The following is an 18,861-nucleotide window of genomic DNA, read 5'->3' as shown; positions in this document are numbered from 1 at the left end:
ACATATGCTTCCAGGTTGGCCTTGGGGACTGCCCCACCCTTGGAGACTTAACCCCTGGGTCATAACTTTGAAATGGTTAATATCCCCACCCCGAAACTATATATACAATTGTTGGGCATAAAGAGACGAATGCAGTCATGATATTAGAATTGATCCCAGGGTCTGCCCCACCCTTGCAGACTTGGCCCCTGGGTCATACCTTTGAAACGGTTGAGATCCCCACCCCAAAACTATATATACAAATGCTTGGCAAAAAGAGACAAATGCAGTCAAGATATTAGAATCGATCCTGGGGTCTGGACACAACTCTAGGGACCTAAATTCTGAGTCAAAGCTTGGAAACAGTTGAGATCCCCACCCCATAACCATACATAAAATTGCTGGGCATGAAAAATCTAATATAGCTATGCTACAAGGATTGGCCTTGGGGTCTTGCATATTCCCTTGATCTCATTTGGAGAATAGTTTGCCATGATTGCTTAGGTATCCAGGTGAGCGATACAGGCCCTCTGGGCCTCTTGTTACTGTTAACACTTAATGTCTTCGTAACTTTAATTCTGTTGAATACAACACCAGATTCTGTCATTGATGTCCATGGTGAGCTTGACGTCTTCATTTGGGTGTGACGATGGAGACTTTCTACAGCTGCCCCTTAGTTGGCACTTCCGTGTGATGTTATTTGTCCTTTCCCTCACCCTCACAACCAGCACTTTCATCTGGCTCATCCACAGCACAGGACTAATCTACATGTTACCTGTCAGCTGGTACTTCATAGTGAGTATCTGCTTGTGATTGTGAGTATCTACTTGTCATAGTGTGTATTTACTTGTCAAAGTAAGTATTTACTTGTCAAAGTGAGTATTTACTTGTCATGGTGGGTATCTACATGTGATGGTGAGTATCTTCTTGTCATAGTGAGTATCTACTTGTCATGGTAAGTATCTACTTGTCATTGTGAGTATCTACTTGTCATTGTGAGTATCTACTTGTCATGGTGAGTATCTACTTGTAATGGTGAGTATCTACTTGTTATTGTGAGTATCTACTTGTCAAAGTGAGTATCTACTTGGTATGGTGAATAACTACTTGTCATAGTGAGTATCTACTTGTCATGGTGAGTATCTTATTATTATAGTGAGTACCTTCTTGTCATTGATAATATCTACTTGTCATGTTAAGTATCTACTTGTCATTGTGAATATCTACTTGTTATAGTGAGTATCTTCTTGTTATAGTGAATATCTACTTGTTATGGTGAGTATCTACTTGTTATGGTGAGTATTTACTTGTCTTAGTGAGTGTCTACTTGTCATGGTGAGTATCTGTTTGTCATTGTGAGTATCTACTTGTCATTGTGAGTATCTACTTGTCATGGTGAGTATCTACTTGTTATAGTGAATATCTACTTGTTATGGTGAGTACCTACTTGTTATAGTGAGTATCTTCTTGTTATGGTGGGTATTTACTTGTCATAGTGAGTATCTACTTGTTATGGTGAGTATCTACTTGTTATGGTGGGTATTTACTTGTCATAGTGAGTATCTACTTGTTAAAGTGAATATCTACTTGTTATGGTGAGTATCTACTTGTTATGGTGAGTATTTACTTGTCATAGTGAGTATCTACTTGTTATAGTGAGTATATACTTGTTATAGTGAGTATCTACTTGTCAAAGTGAGTATCTACTTGTTACAGTGAATATCTACTTGTTATGGTGGGTATTTACTTGTCATAGTGAATATCTACTTATTATAGTGAGTATCTACCTGTCATGGTGAGTATCTACTTGTCATGGTGAGTATCTACTTGTCATAGTGAGTATCTACTTGTCATTGTGAGTATCTACTTGTCATGGTGAGTATCTACTTGTTATAGTGAATATCTACTTGTTATGGTGAGTATCTACTTGTAATTGTGAGTATCTGCTTGTCATTGTGAGTATCTACTTGTAATTGTGAGTATCTACTTGTCATGGTGAGTATCTACTTGTTATAGTGAATATCTACTTGTTATAGTGAATATCTACTTGTCATAGTAATTATCTACTTGTTATGGTGAGTACCTACTTGTCTAAGTGAGTGTCTACTTGTCATGGTGAGTATCTGCTTGTCATGGTGAGTATCTACTTGTCATGGTGAGTACCTACTTGTTATAGTGAATATCTACTTGTCATAGTAAGTGTATACTTGTCATGGTGAGTATCTCCTTGTCATTGTGAGTATCTACTTGTCATGGTGAGAATCTACTTGTTATAGTGAATATCTACTTGTCATAGTAAGTGTATACTTGTCATGGTGAGTATCTCCTTGTCATTGTGAGTATCTACTTGTCATTTTGAGTATCTACTTGTTATAGTGAGTATATACTTGTTATAGTGAGTATCTATTTGTCATTGTGAGTATCTACTTGTTATTGTGAGTATCTCCTTGTTATAGTGAGTATATTCTTATTATATTGAGTATCTACTTGTCATGGTGAGTATTTACTTGTCATTGTGAGTATCTACTTGTTATAGTGAGTATCTACTTGTCATAGTGAGTATCTACTTGTCATTGTGAGTATCTACAGGTCATTGTGAGTTTCTACTGGTCATTGTGAGTATCTACTGGTCATTGTGAGTATCTACTGGTCATCGTGAGTATCTACTTGTCATGGTGAGTTTCTACTTGTTATAGTGAATAAATACCTAGACCCTAACAATTTAAAATTTCCCTAAACCCTACCAACTATAGAATTTCCCTAAACCCTAACATTTTAAAGTTTCCCTAAACCCTAACAATTAAAAATTTCCCTAAACCCTTACAACTTAAAATTTCCCTAAACCCTAACAACTATATAATTTCCCTAAACCCTAACAACTATATAATTTCCCTAAACCCTCACAACTATATAATTTCCCCAAACCCTAACAACTATATCAGTGCCTTTTTGACAGGAAACACGTTTCCCTCCCTCTCGATCATTTCATTTACATTAACAATTTGGAGCAGCAAAACCCGGTGTGCGTATGCATCCGCAACCACGCCTTGTTGATCCAAATATATTACTCAGAAATGAAACACCAAGAGAAGAGTCAAAAGCACAAACACAGCAGCTCAGATTAAAATTTCACCCTGGTAGTAAGTTTCAAGGTCAAATACCTTCTAATCAAGGACACCCTATTAAAGTAAAATTTAACTTGCTAAAGTATCAGGAATATTTTGAAGATATTGTTCAATGTTGTTATCCTAGCAATAAAAGAGCTGACCTTCACTAGCACTAGTAATAGGGAATACCCCCATTATACAATTCAATCAATCACAGACCTCCCCTACAGTGAAAACACATGCTTTGCACAACTTTTCTTACATAGAGAAAGTTGAGAAAAAAAACAAAGCCTATAAACTTAAAAAGATCATAACACATATTGCTACAAAACTTAATAATCTCGACCATGTCCCAACATCAGACAGTATACTTATCCCCCCATAAGCATTAATTTTTGGGGAAGCCACCCCTGTGTATAAAGTATACATATAATTAAGGCTAACCAAATAGTAAGCTACCAATACTACAGGACCTCTAATTTTATAACAATCCACATATAACAATTCAGCCCGACCAGAGATGACGTCATCCCCACCCCAACTAAACTAATCCTAACCAAGACAATTGCTCTGTCACCATGTTGGTCAAAACAACTCGAGCCACAATAACATTGAGCACTCATCATAGCAAGGCTAAACCTAAATGGCCGAATAACCCACCCAATGAATTTTCTTCAGTGGAAGTCAGAACTGAGTTCAATCTTCAATGTTGATGCTAGCTATCAAAGGTGACCCCAGCTGGTGACTCCACAACTATATTAAAAAAACTTCCCTAGCACATATATATATAGCCCCCCCCCCCCCCTAGATTTCTCTGATCGGATTAAATTAACAATAATTTCAATCCCTACCTAATTTATTTCCTATCTGAACCTACAGCCCCCCCCAAGAAATGTCTATACCAAATCCTATCACACCTATGAAAACATTGAAAACATTCATTACACACAAATATGTCCATAATCACAAAATGTCACTTCTTCACTGGCACATTCCTTTGGGGGAGGGGGCCCCAAGGTCACGGTCACCTGCCCGGCTCACACATAGGTTTTATGGTAATGCACTGCAAAAGTTTATGTCTACCACGTTCTGACGAATCCCATAGAGATTTGTTCACGGTAAAGCATCACGAGTCCTCGCACCAGTATTTGGGGGTCACTGCCGACCCTAGGGGCGAGGAAGGCTACCCCAAGGTCTCTGAATCACAGCGTGCACTACCAAATAACTTGGTGCCATTAATTACCGTCACGTGGCGAACTCTAAAGTCCATGGGCACCGTATTAGTTCACAGGCGCGGGCAGGGGGCTACATCACAGGGGCCTGGGGCCTCTTCAATGACTCCCTCCCCCGGGTTGGGGTGCCAGCAACGCAGGATCATATGGAGAGTTAAACAAAGGTAGACCTTTTTAGTAAATATCCTACATTAAATTTGTACATTTCAGACAAGATACATAACATTCACTCTGCTATAGAAGTTATCTCAATAACTCGAGACTGTTTAGGCATTATAAAAGGAAATTACATTCAACTATTTCTTTCAATATAAACCACTTCAATACTACTTTTTTTTTCTTGTAATACACATGTAAAGTTCTAAACATGTCCAGATTTTATTTTTTCCAATAAATGTTAAGTATTGTCAGTTCCCAACCACTCAATGCACAAGAGGTCATGATTACCCAACCGTTCCATCTGGGCTACATTGTACCCACCGGTAGACTGCTACACTGTTTGTACTCATGATCAGTGGGCCGTGCCCCACAAGCCAGTCTTGCGTTACAGTGCTGACGACTTTTCTACACAGACGTGAATGCTTTTGTTACGTAAATGACCATGTCTGTAACGGTGTGGTTTAAACCTCTGTGACTTGTCAAGTTTTTCTCGTGGTTAGACTATACAACGGGAAACTGACACAGTAGTCTCAACTATAAATCCAAATTAAGTGTCTCTGAACAAAACAATTTTAAATGAAATAATTTAAGTTTGCCCAACAGACTGGAGTATCAAGAAACTCAAATCCTAGCAGGAGTGAACTTAATTGCCCCAAAAAACTAACAATATTTGTAGATGGCTTCCCTCTCTAGCTACTAGCGGCCTCTGTTGCCCGTGACCCCCCTGGGAGACCTAGTTTTAAATGCCACCAAACCTCTCCTTGTGAAACCGTTTGTGTAGGAAAATCTACCGAAACAGAAAATTTCTTCATTTTGCAATATATTTAACCCGCCCTATTGCATAGAGATAAAGCCGAAACCAAGTTTTTTTTCCTCTTGCCCCCCATACTGGCCACCAATTGTAACGAACGTTACCTACTCACTCAGGTTCGACTGCCGCTTTCGCTTGCAGGTTCCATTATTTTAAATAAAGTATGAAATAGTAGAGAGGAAGCAGAGATTGGTGACAAAAACAACTTGGGCAGATATAGATTTTACACGTTTATTGCACGACTACCTTAAAACTTAATACGGCTCGTGGCGGCAAGTGGGTTTCTAAATTTCCACCAAAATTCGGTGAAATGAAAAATAAAATGACCCTGTCTAAAGTTGGTATGCACTCCACATTCAAGTGAGATACTTTGCAACTAATTCTAAAGCTCTCCACGAGATAACAATGACATGTGGTCGAGAACATACGGCTATCACTTCCGCTCAATAGCTTTCCCGTTGACCCTTCTATTTTTGCAACATTCCTTCACATGAGCTAAAGGAGCCTACCGCTCAAAGAAACCATCGCTAAATGCCCAAAACAGATAGGGCAGAGAATGTTTAGCCATTACCTTACGTGCTATCANATGGGAATAGCTTTTTTCAGAAGTTGGATAAATGGGAAGACACCCTATCAACAACATCTCTCCTTCAAACGGTATGAAAACTGGCATGTCTCCCGAAAAATACATCAAAGTTAACCTCGCAATTTCTCTATTAAATCAACGCTATACTGCAAAAATGCTACTCAAAACCTAACAATGGATGTTCAATAAAAGTTCCCGACCCCGAATTTTGGAAGGATGGGCGACAGAGAATAATTAAATCATTGGATTACTTAGCTAGACTTAACACGTCTTACGTGTCTGATACCGGGAGCCAAAGTACTCTATCCCAGAAGCCCTCTTGATCCTTTCCGGTAGCGGCCGGTATAATTTTAGGGATGCCCGGTCGGGTAATTAGACGGAACGAAACGCCTTAAAACCTTGGTACGTTACATTTATATCTTATTTACAATATGGCCCTGTAATACACAATTTACAATGGACATGGACATAATACATACAATGACATGTATACAGTATAAATATTATCTGCATGTATTCCTTCTTAAAAGACACAAACTAGGTAAAAATATGGAGAGAGATTTCGAAAGTGGTCCATAAATGCTCACATCTATAAAAGCTTCTGCAGGTATGCCTTCTTAAAACACTCTATACTAGGTAAACAATGCAGTGAGCTTTCTGAATTGTTCCATAAAATACTAACAGAGTAATTATTCATCTCTCATAATAAGCTGTTCTACATTTTTTCACATAAAGTATTTTGCTGTTAAATTAGAATGTGTAGTTCTGGTTAACATAGCTAAACTATTGATTAAGAACAGGTACAGCTTGGTCATGTAAAATCTTGCACAAAAAAAATTAGGATTTCCTAAAATAATCAAATTTCTGAACAGGAGCCACCTTAAAAGTTGTGAAAGTCCAGAGATTGGGGTAAAAATTTCTATAACATTAAGAACAATTCTTGCTGCCGGTTTTTGAAGCATAAACAGTTTGTTTAAATATTTCATATTAGATGGAATGCACCATATCACAGAACAATGTAAAAAGTGTGGTTAAACAATGCTAACGTACACTTTCTTAGCTCACCTACCCCGAAGGGCTGGTTAAACAATGCTAACGTACACTTTCTTAGCTCACCTACCCCGAAGGGCAAGTGATCATGAGCTTATGCCATGGCCCAGCGTCCGTCGTCCGTCCATCCGTGCGTCCGTCTGTGCCTCCGTGCATTGTTTTTTTCCGGACCAGAGCTCTGAAACCTTTCTAGTTAACTACTCAAAACTGTGTACAGTTATCAAGCTAGTTCTCTAGTAGTGCCTTTTGCTATGGAGAGGTTCCCCATTTAAATACTTTTTCTGTTACCATGGAAACAGATAGGCCAAATTACAGATTTCAGTTGTATGGATCATGACTCCAAAACCGTTCAAGATAACTACCTGGAACTTTGTATAACTATCAAGCTAGCATTCTGGTAGTGCCTTTTGCTATGGATGAGTTTTCATTTTTTTAGAAAGTTTTGGTTGCCATGGAAACAGATAGGCAAAACTACAATTTCTGCTGTTCCCGAAGTAAAATGTCAAAACCTTTCAAGATAACTACATGTACCTGAAACTTTGCCCACTTATCATCCTATCACTCTAGTTAGGCCAAATTACAAATTTCACTGTTTCCAGAGCATGGCAACAAAATTGTTCAAGAACTGCCTGAAACTTTGTACACTTTATAAAAGCTAGCACTCTCTTGGTGCATTTTGCTACTGGAGGAGTTCTCATTTTGGATATTTATTTTTCCTTTTTCTGGTGCCATGGAAAGAGGCAAAAATACAAAATTTGAGGTTTCTGAAGCATGATCTCAAAACTATTAAAAATAACAAATTGAAAGGACTATGTATGGTTTGGGCCTGTTTTGGCCCCCAAATGCATCAAAATTCAAAACCTTTAAATGATCTTTGAAATAACTGTTTCTTTAATTTCGAACACTTCCCAAATACTATTATGAAAATATTTATTTATATTTTTAATCATTGTTGCCATAATGGTAACAAGTTCAAATTTGCATAAATTAGAAAAATTTGAATATTCAGTGAATGTTGTGATATTTTGCATAGTTTTTCTCCTAGAAACTATAGAGGGCATACTCGAACAAACTTAATATCAAAGGATAATATGTAGGCACCTGTAATACATCTTGAGGAGAAATATCAATTTTGTTCAAGAGTACGCTCTATGGCAGCTAAGAGAAAAACTAGGTGAAAACCTGTCAAAATTGACTGAATATTCAAATTTCAATAATTTATGCAAATATGACCTAGATACAATGGCAGCCAAAATTGAAAACACAAATAAACGTTTACATAATAGTACTGGGGAAGTATTCAAAATTAAAGAAACAGTCATTTGAAAGTTCTATTGCAGATTTATAATTTTGATGGATTTGGGGGCCAAAAAAGGCCCAAACCATACATAGTCCTTTAACTTGTACACTTATTATCCACCTAGCACTCTATTTGAGCCGTTTGCATTCTCGGTGTATACAGGAAGTTTTGTTCTTATCAAGCCTTTTTTGATGGGAAAGTCATCAGTGTTTTGTAAAATATGATCTACATCAAAATATCAGTAACAGTGGTGGAATGGAGTTAATACCTGTTATTGTAATATTAACATATACCTATACATATAATAAAAAGGATTAAATGTCCATGTGAAGGAAGTAAATATAGAAAAAATAAGATTAACGACCCACTAAAAAACTAGTTGCTTTCAACTTTCACAGGGCTCCTTCAGGTTTTGAAGAGCCTGTGAAGGGTGAAAGCTGCTAGTTTTAGTCGGTCGTTAATCTTATATTTTCTACATATATATATATATATATATATATGGGGCAAAGAAGTAATTCCAACAGTGTGGACCAGTTTAGGTTGTCAAATTTTCGGAGCAATCCGCTCCTTTATCCAGACACAGTGAAACAGAACAGTTACATGTTCATATACATCATATTACAAGAAGATAGAACTGATATACTATAATTGAAAATATAGCTATTGACTACGACTCGCCCAATGAAACACAATGACGACCTGCCAAATGATAACCAAAATTGGAGAAGAATCCCTCTAGAAAACTCTTTAACTACTAAATGTGTGTAGAGGACCTATTCTTGCGCAAGATGCACTATCATATAAAGTGAGTCAACGAGAGATAAGCACCAGAAAGAAGGGACGAGATATCAAAAACGAGGAACATGTGCACGTGGGAATCTGGCCCGGTAAATGTGAAAAATCTCAAGTTCCAATGAAATGCCCGCATTAGTCGCCTCTCAATTCTGCAGTGGATTTAACAGTCACAGCAGGGGGGTCCACACTTAGTCGCCTCTTTCGGTTTGCAGGAATAATGCATGTAATTATCAAATAAGTGAGTACAGGAGGAATAAGTAGATGAAATGGCTAAGATACTGTATAAATCTGCACGTGATGTTAACGTGATTGCTCAGAAATAAGTAAATGTATCCTTTATGAATTTCAGATGAAGGTTCCTCAAGGACCTTTATGCATAATTGAATTTGGGTCCAAGCAGACAACCAAGATGGCCAACAGGCAGCATGCAATCTTGAATTTTCAGACTAAAAGTTTGTTAATGTTATTTTTCGGAAAGAGAAATTTCACTCGAAAGTTCCCCATGATCCTAATTATGCATATAAAATTTTGAATTTGATAAAAACACCAACACAGCCGACAGGTGGCAATATTAAATTTTTGATAGTTAACGATTGTTGATATAGCGCCATATCTCAGAAATTGCTTGAGAGATCTTTCTCAAATTTAAAACGAAGGTGCCTGTTGGCATATCAAATTTTGGAACTGGTCAGAAAACCAACATACCTGACATATTGCCATCTTATTGAGATTTAAAGTTTATAGCTGCTATTCCTTAGAAAGTACTGGAGGGTTAATTTGCAAATTTCACCTGAAGGTTTCTAGAAGATGGTCCCTTGTTGCCTTTATTGGATTGGTGGACTGATTAAAAGACCAATACACCTGAATACAGCAATACATATGTTTTGAATTTTGAAAGTTTAAGATTGTTATTGCTACTCCACATGAAGAACTGGAGGAATCTTTCTCAGTTGTGCATATTATTTTTTAGTCTGATCGGTTAAACAAAAAGGCTGACAGGTGGCCATCTTGGTTTTTGACAGTTAAGGTTTGTAATTGCTATTTCGAAGAAAGTACTGAAGGGATCTTTCTAAAAATTAATATGTAAATTTCTTTTGGTCTGTAGTTGTGCACTTCAGCTTTTGAGACTGATTGGTAAAACAAAATGGCCGACAGGCTGCTATCTTGCACTTTGACATTTAAAATTTGTTAATCACTATTTCACGGAGAGTACTGGAGGGATCTTTCTCAAATTTGATATGCAAGTTCCCAATGGTCCCTTTCTTAAAAATGCCCTCACCCATATGAGAATAGTGGCAAATAGTATATAATACTACGAGGTTGAAGTTATTGCACAAGATAAAGATCCTTTATGATGTCTAGATACAGGGCGCCAAGAACCTTCTAGGAACTCTTGTTTGGAATGTGTTTTCCTATTTTATTACATTTATTGACATGTATTGTAAATTTATTGATGATGTAAAAACAATCTTGTATTCTTCAACAGGACATGGTTGTGTACTCAGTATTTTCTTTCCTGTATCTGGTCGGATCGTCACTTGTGGCGAGCGCCTTTGACTTCTATCAGAAAATGGGCAGCGATGTTCCTGGCTCAACTATCAATAAACTCATATTCTGTGTGGTAGGTCATCAGTTCAAATCACACTCTACAATGCAAAAATGTTATACTAATAATTGTATTAACTAACTATTGTTGTGGTCTCTATCACTCGACCATACCTCTTACTTTTCTGCACTGTTCCCACATTCGTATCCCCTCCACCTGCCCCAATCCCTCTTGTAATTCCTAGTCCTCGTCTTCACCCGTTCATTTACTTTATCTTTATTCTCCTGGGTTATGACTTCTTTCACGTGTAAAATATTATTGATCAATATCTTTTGCTGGATTGTACGTTGATTGTACCGACTCGCTATTTTATCTGTTCAATCTGCTACGTATTTGACAATGGGTAATTATGTCTCCCCTTCGAATGAAGGGAGACATATTGTATTAGTACTTCAGGTTATTCTTCTTCTTCCTGTTCTTCTAATCTGAATTGTCCGGGCCATAACTTTTAAACCGTTAAAGATATTTTGATGAAACTTTAGGTATGCATGCATCACCCGCAGGAGGTGTGCAGTGCACTGGAATTAGGTCACTGTGACCTTCACCTCAAGGTCAAAGGTAAAAAAAGTGCACATTTTCAGTAAATTCTTGTCCGGCCCATAAATTTCAAACCGTTAAAGATATCTTAATCAAACTTGAAGTGTACCTGCATCACCCACAGAAGGTGTACAGTGCACTGGAACTAGGTATCGTGCCCCACTATATACAGAGTTACGGCCCTTTGCTTAATTTTATTACCGAAGTTTGTCCAGAGCAAGTTCTATGTTATTTCACCTACGTTGAACATACTTGCCATAATTATGTATCTTGGGAAGGCGGAATTTCTCACACTGAAGTCAGGTTTTATTCCCCACTAAATACAAAGTTATGGCCCTTTGTTTATTTTTAATACCGAAGTTTGTCCACGGCATAACTTCTAAACCATTAAAGATATCTTAATCAATCTTGAAGTATACCTGCATCACTCACAGAAGGTGTGCAGTGCACTGGAATTAGGTCTCGTGCGTCACTATAACAGAGTTATGGCCCTTTGTTTAATTTTAATACCGAAGTTTGTCCGCAGAATAACTTCAATGTTATAAGGGCCCCGTATCGAAGATTCGGGTGCCCAATACTAATTCATCCGTCCGTTCGTCACAATCAAACAAGGTATCAACTGACCAAAGGTCAAGGTCACTGGGTCAAAGGTCAAGGATAAATTTTGTATTTTTTCCCTGATGAACATTTTGTTATGACTTTATGAAGCAAAGTTGATTGGAATTTAACAAAGAGTCAACTGACTTAAGGTCACGGTCACTGGGTCAAAGGTTAAGGTCAAATTTAGTATCTTTTCACTGGGGAACATTTTGTTATGACACTTTGGAGCAATGTTGGTCAGAATTAAACAAGGAGTCAATTGACCAAAGGTCATTGTCACTGGGTCAAAGGTCACGGTCAAATTTTGTATATTTTCCCTGATGAATATTTTGTAATGACACTTTGAAGCAATGACACAAGGAGTCATTTGACCAAAGTTCAAGGTCAAATTTTGTATCTTTTCACTGATGAACATTTTGTTATGACGTTATGAAACAAAGTTGGTTGGAATTTAACAAGGAGTCAACTGACTTAAGGTCAAGGTCACTGGCTCAGTTTCAAGGTCAAATATTGTATCTATTTATTGATGAACATTTTTGGCTCACCTGGCTTATGTCGTGGTGCGGCGTCTGTCATCCGTCTGTCCGGCGTCAATATTTTACTTTGAACAACTTATTGACCAAAAGGCCTAGGGTGATGATATTTGGCCAGAAGCAAACGGGGATGAAGGGCTACAATGTTTGTTAAAAGTAATGACCTTCACCCATTTTCAAGGTCACAGGGGTCAAATATGTTAAAAACTTTAAACATCTTCTTTTCGATAACAAACTGCCCAGGGAAATGATATTTGGCCAGTAGCATGCTTGGGTGAATGACCTTCAATGATTAGCTCACCTTGCCCGGAGGGCCAAGTGAGCTTATGGCGTGGTGCAGCGTCCGTCGTCCATCAATTAAAAACCTTAAACAACTTCTTCTCAATAACCAAAAAGCCCAGGGTGATGATATTTGGCCAGTAGCATGCTGGAATAAAGGGCTACCAAGTTTGTTCAAATGAATGACCTTTAATTATATTCAAGGTCAGAGGGGTCAAATATGTTAAAAAACTTTAAACAACTTCTTCTGAATGACCAAAATGCACAGGGTGATGATATGTGGCCAGTAGCATGCTGGGGTAAAAGGCTATCAAGTTTGTTCAAATGGATGACCTTCACCTATATTCAAGGTCACAGGGGTCAAATATGTGAAAAACATAAAACAATTTCTTCTGAATAACCAAAATGCACAGGGTGATGATATTTGGCCAGTAGCATACAAGATAAAGGGCTACAAAGTTTGTTCAAATGAATAACCTTTGCCCATATTCAAGGTCACAGAGAGGTGGGGCCGAATAGAGGAAATAGAAGTAATACCTTTAAAATCCTTCTCCTACAATTGGGATTATCCCAATTTGGTCTGGAGCAGCATTGGGACAAGGGGACTCATGTTTGTATAAACGATGGGTGTGGCCCCCATGGGGGCAGTGGAGCCGGGCCCAATAGGTGAAATAGAGATAAAACCTTTAAAATCCTATTTTTACCATAGAGATTAGGGATTTTATCCTAATTTAGTCTGGAGCATCCTTCGGCCAAGGGGACTTTTTTGTATAAACAGTGGGTGCAGCCCCCCTGGGGTCCGAAAGGCGGGGCACAATAGGGGAAAAAGGTGGTGCAGAGTCTGTCGTCCATCGTCGTCCGTCGTCATTTTTTTTTTTAAAACCTATCTCCTCCTAAACGCCAAAGAGGATTTCAACCAAATTTAGTCTGAAGCATCAGTAGGGATGGGCAATCAGTTCTTGAACAAATGGGGTTGGTTTGACCTCTGAGGCCAGGGGGCCGTGGCCCTAAAGGAAAACTTAGCTATATTTACTTTTAAACGCATCTCCTCCTAAACGCCAGAGAGGATTTCAACAAAATTCAGTCTGAAGTATCACAAGGGAAAGGCAATCATTTCTTAGATAAATGAGGTTGGTCCGGGGAGGCCAGGGAGGTGACGCCCTGAAGGGATACTTAGCTAAATTTGCTTTAAAACGCATCTCCTCCTAAACGCCAGAGAGGATTTCAACCAAATTCAGTCTGAAGCATCACTAGGGAAGGGCAATCATTTCTTAAATAAATAAGGTTGGTTCGACTCCTGAGGCCAGGGGGGCAGGGCCCTGAAGGGGAACTTAGCTAAATTTGCTTTAAAACGCATCTCCTCCTAAACGCCAGAGAAGATTTCAACCAAATTCAGTCTGAAGCATCGCTAGGGAAGGGCAATCATTTCTTAAATAAAGGAGGTTGGTTTGACACCTGAGGCCCCATCTGAGGCCAGGGGGGAGAGGCCCTGAAGGGGAACTTATTAAAATTCGCTTTAAAATGCATCTCCTGCTTAATGCAAGAGAGGATTTCAACCAAATTAAGTCTGAAGCATCACTTGGGAAGGGCAGTCATTTCTTAAATAAATGAGGTTGATTCGACCCCTGAGTCCAGGGGGGCGGGGTCCTGAAGGGGAACTTAGCTAAATTTGCTTTAAAACGCATCTCTTCCTAATCGCCAGAAGAGATTTCAACCGAATTTGCTCTGAAACTTCATTTGGGGAGGGCAATCATTTCCGAAATAAATGAGACTGGTTCAACCCCTGGGGCTAGGAAGACCGGGCCCCAAAGAGGAAAATTAAGACGCTTATAGCCCTTAATTGCCTGCAAACATTTCTTAATTGAATGAGGTTGATTTGATCCCTGCGGTCCTCAGAAATGGTACAGCTAGATTATCATATTCTATGTAGTTTTCATAAATTGTTCAAAATTTGTTTTAGGTATATAAAAGCTGATAGTTGAATTAGAATTAAAGTATTGTCTAATTACACCCTGTAATATGACATATTACTTATTTCAAAATCTGTTAACATGGCAACTCAATGGAGGCCCCTGATTAGTTGAAAGTCAGATATTGTGGTCCCAGTTGGGTTAGAACATAGATCTTGTCTGGATTTCAGGAAATTTCATATAAAGATGTACTAATGCATTCAGTTGTAATGACTTAGATATAAAACCAGGTGAGTGATACAGGTCCAATGGACCTCTTTTCCAAATTTGGCCTGGAGTATCCTTTGGCAAAGGGGACTAAATTTTGTATAAACAAAGGGTGTGGCCCCTCTGGATGCAGAGTTGTGTGGCCTGATAGGGAAATTTAAGGTTTAAATCTTTAAAATCCTTCTTCTTCTGTACCATTGGAGGGATTTTATCAAAATTCGGCCTGGAGCATCCTTGGGCAAAGGGGACTAAATTTTGTATAAGCAGAGGGTGTGGCCTCTCTGGGTGCAGAGTTAAAGGGCCCAAAAGGGGATTTTGAGGTTTGAATCTTTAAAATCCTTCTTCTTCATTACCATTGGGGGGATTTTTTGTAATAAGAATAATTTCCCATGGTTGCTTTATCATCCAGGTGAGAGATACAGGCCCCCTAGGCCTCTTGTTATTCACGTGTGTACATTGTTATATGTGTTTATGAAATTGCATTTCATTATTTTGCCTGCAATGATTTCTTACATTGATTCTGTTCATTTTAAAATTACTCTACCATGCTTCCTTCTCCACCCATTCTTCTCCCGTTCCCCAAAAACATATATTTACATTTTTACGTAATGTATTGAGGGTTGGACTATATTAAATTGAAATAACTTGTCCAATCAATTTGTATCTTTGTACAATAAAATATGTTTAAACTAAAGACATCATGATTATAAGGTACTCTTTCAACAGTATAGAAAGACCTATTCAAAAAAGGGACTTTGTCATTTTAAACAATATTGATTTAAAAACATCAATGAAACAACCAGTCATAAGGGTTTCAGTTGTGTAACTAGCAAATGATGACATGTTGATGTTGTAGGTCATCGGCTATATCTGTATGTTTGTATACGGCCTTACGGCGCTGGTGGGGTACCGACGATGGAGAATACAAAACAGGTTGTTCAAGAGAAGACGCTTACTAGAGGAAGAGGAAGATCTGGAGATCTAGTCCAGATCAGTGATCACCTCAGTGGATAAAGCAGCTGTAACTTGTTTTGACTAGTAGGGGTAACAGTGTACATAACTGTACTGAAGACTGGAACTGAACATCTAGTGGAGTTACAGTGTACATAACTGTACCGAAGACTGGAACTGAACATCTAGTGGAGTTACAGTGTACATAACTGTACCGAAGACTGGAACTGAACATCTTGTGGAGTTACAGTGTACATAACTGTACCGAAGACTGGAACTGAACATCTAGTGGAGGTACAGCTTACATAACTGTATTCAAGACTGGAACTGAACATCTAGTGGAGTTGCAGTGTACACAGCTGTACTGAAGAATGGAACTGAACATTTAGTTAAGGGCAATAGAAGTCATTGTTGAGCTGAGGAGATATTTTAAATATAAAGGGTCAGAATCAAATGATACAATTTGGCCCAAAGACAGTCAAATATAAAACAGATTAATCGAGTCTTCCCCTACCTTGAGGTTATGACAGACAAATCTGAGGGCTGATATTGTATCATTTGTCTGACGCATGTTTTGCCAAGTAATTACCCGAGTGATAAGCTTATCATTTCATGCTAAAACGGGGGACACACACGTGATAGGCAGATAATTCATAATGTCTGCCACCTTCTTGTGGCATCATTATAATTTCAGAAACAGTTCCACATTAACAAACAAGTAAAATACTTCATGTTGGTGAATTGTACCAACATAATGATGTGTTGAAAACAGTGAAATAACATTGGTAAATAAGCTGTTACTGCTGGAACTGTTACCGCTGGTACTGTTACTGCTGGAACTGTTACCACTGGTACCGCTGGAACTGTTACCGCTGGTACTGTTACTGCTGGAACTGTTCCCGCTGGTACTGTTTCCGCTGGAACTGTTACTGCTGGAACTGTTACCGCTGGTACTGTTACTGCTGGAACTGTTACCGCTGGTACTGTTACTGCTGGTACTGTTACCGCTGGAACTGTTACCGCTGGTACTGTTTCCGCTGGAACTGTTACTGCTTGTACTGTTACCGCTGGTACTGTTTCCGCTGGTACTGTTACTGCTGGTACTGTTACCGCTGGAACTGTTACCGCTGGTACTGTTTCCGCTGGAACTGTTACTGCTGGAACTGTTACCGCTGGTACTGTTACTGCTGGAACTGTTACCGCTGGTACTGTTACTGCTGGTACTGTTACCGCTGGAACTGTTACCGCTGGTACTGTTTCCGCTGGAACTGTTACTGCTTGTACTGTTACCGCTGGTACTGTTTCCGCTGGTACTGTTACTGCTGGTACTGTTACCGCTGGAACTGTTACTGCTGGAACTGTTACTGCTGGAACTGTTACCGCTGGAACTGTTACTGCTTACTGCTGGAACTGTTACCGTTGGAACTGTTACTGCTGTGGAACTGTTACTGCTGGTACTGTTACCGCTGGGACTGTTACTGCTGGGACTGTTACCGTTGGAACTCTTACTGCTGTGGAACTGTGACTGCTGGTACTGTTTCCGCTGGAACTGTTCCCGCTGGTACTGTTTCTGCTGGAACTGTTACCGTTGGAACTGTTTCTGCTGTGGAACTGTTACTGCTGGTACAGATACCGCTGGTACTGTTTCCGCTGGAACTGTTACCGCTGGTACTGTTACCGCTGGAACTGTTACCGCTGGAACTGTTACTGCTGGTACTGTTTCCGCTGGAACTGTTACCGCTGGTACTGTTACAGCTGGAACTGTTACCGCTGGTACTGTTTCCGCTGGAACTGTTACTGCTGGTACTGTTACTGCAGGAACTGTTACCGCTGGTACTGTTACTGCTGGTACTGTTACTGCTGGTACTGTTACTGCTGGAACTGTTACCGCTGGTACTGCTACTGCTGGAACTGTTACTGCTGGTACTGTTACTGCTGGAACGATCTTACACATATCACTTGCATAATATTCTAGATAGCATATGTATTAGCCAACCATTATTAGATGGGGATAATTACGAAACAACCTATATGTTTTGTTGTGCTGCAATCATGTATTTAGGCATTGCCAGAACATAATATAGGTGAGAAAATCTCTTGTTTAATTTGCCACAGGTTATTAGGGACAAATTTCCATAAGTACACAAAGCAATTTTATAAAATGATAACTGTACCATGTTTGTCATGATAATTTGTGAAATATACTAATTATTTAAAGATTGACCTCATGTACGCATCCCCAAATGTTGTCTGGAAATATATGAAGCTGTCCATAAAGTGTATGACTGAAGAGAAAGCCAGTGTAGAAACCACTGGCCCAAAATATGGCATCATGTCATCCTAACACCCACTCATACACCCACTGGCCCAAAACATGGCATCATGTCATCCTAACACCCACTCATACACCCACTGACCCAAAACATGGCATCATGTCATCCTAATACCCACTCATACACCCACTGACACAAAACATGGCATCATGTCATCCTAACACCCACTCATACACCCAATGGCACAAAACATGGCATCATGTCATCCCAACTCCCACTCATACACCCACTGGCACAAAACATGGCATCATGTCATCCTAACACTAACTCATACACAGCCCTTTCATTTGTTCAAATCCCCCACAGTGCCACTAGATAATCTCTTGGTCAGTACTATTAAATCATACTCGGTCAGTACTATTAAACCACACTCGGTCAGTACTGTTAAATCACACTAGGTCAGTCGTATTAAATCATACTCGGTCAATACTATTAAATCAGACTCAGTCAGTACTATTAAACCACACTCGGTCAGTACTATTAAACCACACTCGGTCAATACTATTAAACAGCACTCGGTCAGTCGTATTAAATCACACTAAGTCAGTACTATTAAACCACACTCGGTCAGTGCTATTAAACAACACTCGGTCAATACTATTAAACAGCACTCGGTCAATACTATTAAACCACACTCGGTCAGTACTATTAAACCACACTAAGTCAGTACTATTAAACAACACACGGTCAGTACCATTAAACCACACTCGGTCAGTACTATTTAACCACACTCAGTCAGTACTATTAAACCACACTCGGTCAGTACTATTAAACAACACTCACGGTCAGTACCATTAAACCGCACTCGGTCAGTACTATTAAATCA

The 18,861-nt window shown here is 39.0% G+C and overlaps 2 protein-coding genes across 2 annotated transcripts; one reads left to right on the top strand and one right to left on the bottom strand.

Annotated features, from left to right (window-relative positions):
• The first annotated feature begins 582 nt into the window (after positions 1 to 582).
• On the top strand, positions 583 to 16,367 carry LOC110441242. Its single transcript, XM_021484348.1, has 3 exons — positions 583 to 774; positions 10,506 to 10,640; positions 15,608 to 16,367. Exons 1-3 carry the CDS (start codon positions 589 to 591, stop codon positions 15,734 to 15,736), a joined length of 450 nt encoding a protein of 149 aa, XP_021340023.1. The 5' UTR covers positions 583 to 588; the 3' UTR covers positions 15,737 to 16,367.
• A 7-nt stretch (positions 16,368 to 16,374) lies between these two features.
• Positions 16,375 to 17,647, bottom strand: LOC110441244 (sericin-2-like; the record flags this gene model as incomplete). The annotated part of the gene is given in 3 exon segments (XM_021484350.1): positions 16,375 to 17,103; positions 17,229 to 17,303; positions 17,306 to 17,647. Coding segments are annotated over 3 exon segments (1,136 nt in total), but the record flags the coding sequence as incomplete, so codon positions are not given.
• Positions 17,648 to 18,861: the final 1,214 nt, after the last annotated feature.

The sequence above is a fragment of the Mizuhopecten yessoensis genome, unplaced genomic scaffold, assembly GCF_002113885.1.
Source record: "Mizuhopecten yessoensis strain PY_sf001 unplaced genomic scaffold, ASM211388v2 scaffold715769, whole genome shotgun sequence".
Taxonomy (NCBI): Eukaryota; Metazoa; Mollusca; class Bivalvia; order Pectinida; family Pectinidae; genus Mizuhopecten; species Mizuhopecten yessoensis.
This window is presented reverse-complemented; position numbering and strand designations above follow the sequence as displayed.

What these genes read in the sequence shown, in the direction of transcription:
- LOC110441242 (XM_021484348.1), top strand. Translation starts at nt 589, where the DNA reads ATGTCCATGGTGAGCTTGACGTCTTCATTTGGGTGTGACGATGGAGAC. An exon ending in CTGTCAGCTGGTACTTCATA is followed by an intron (nt 775 to 10,505) that starts GTGAGTATCTGC and finishes ATTCTTCAACAG; the next exon opens with GACATGGTTGTGTACTCAGT. An exon ending in ATAAACTCATATTCTGTGTG is followed by an intron (nt 10,641 to 15,607) that starts GTAGGTCATCAG and finishes TTGATGTTGTAG; the next exon opens with GTCATCGGCTATATCTGTAT.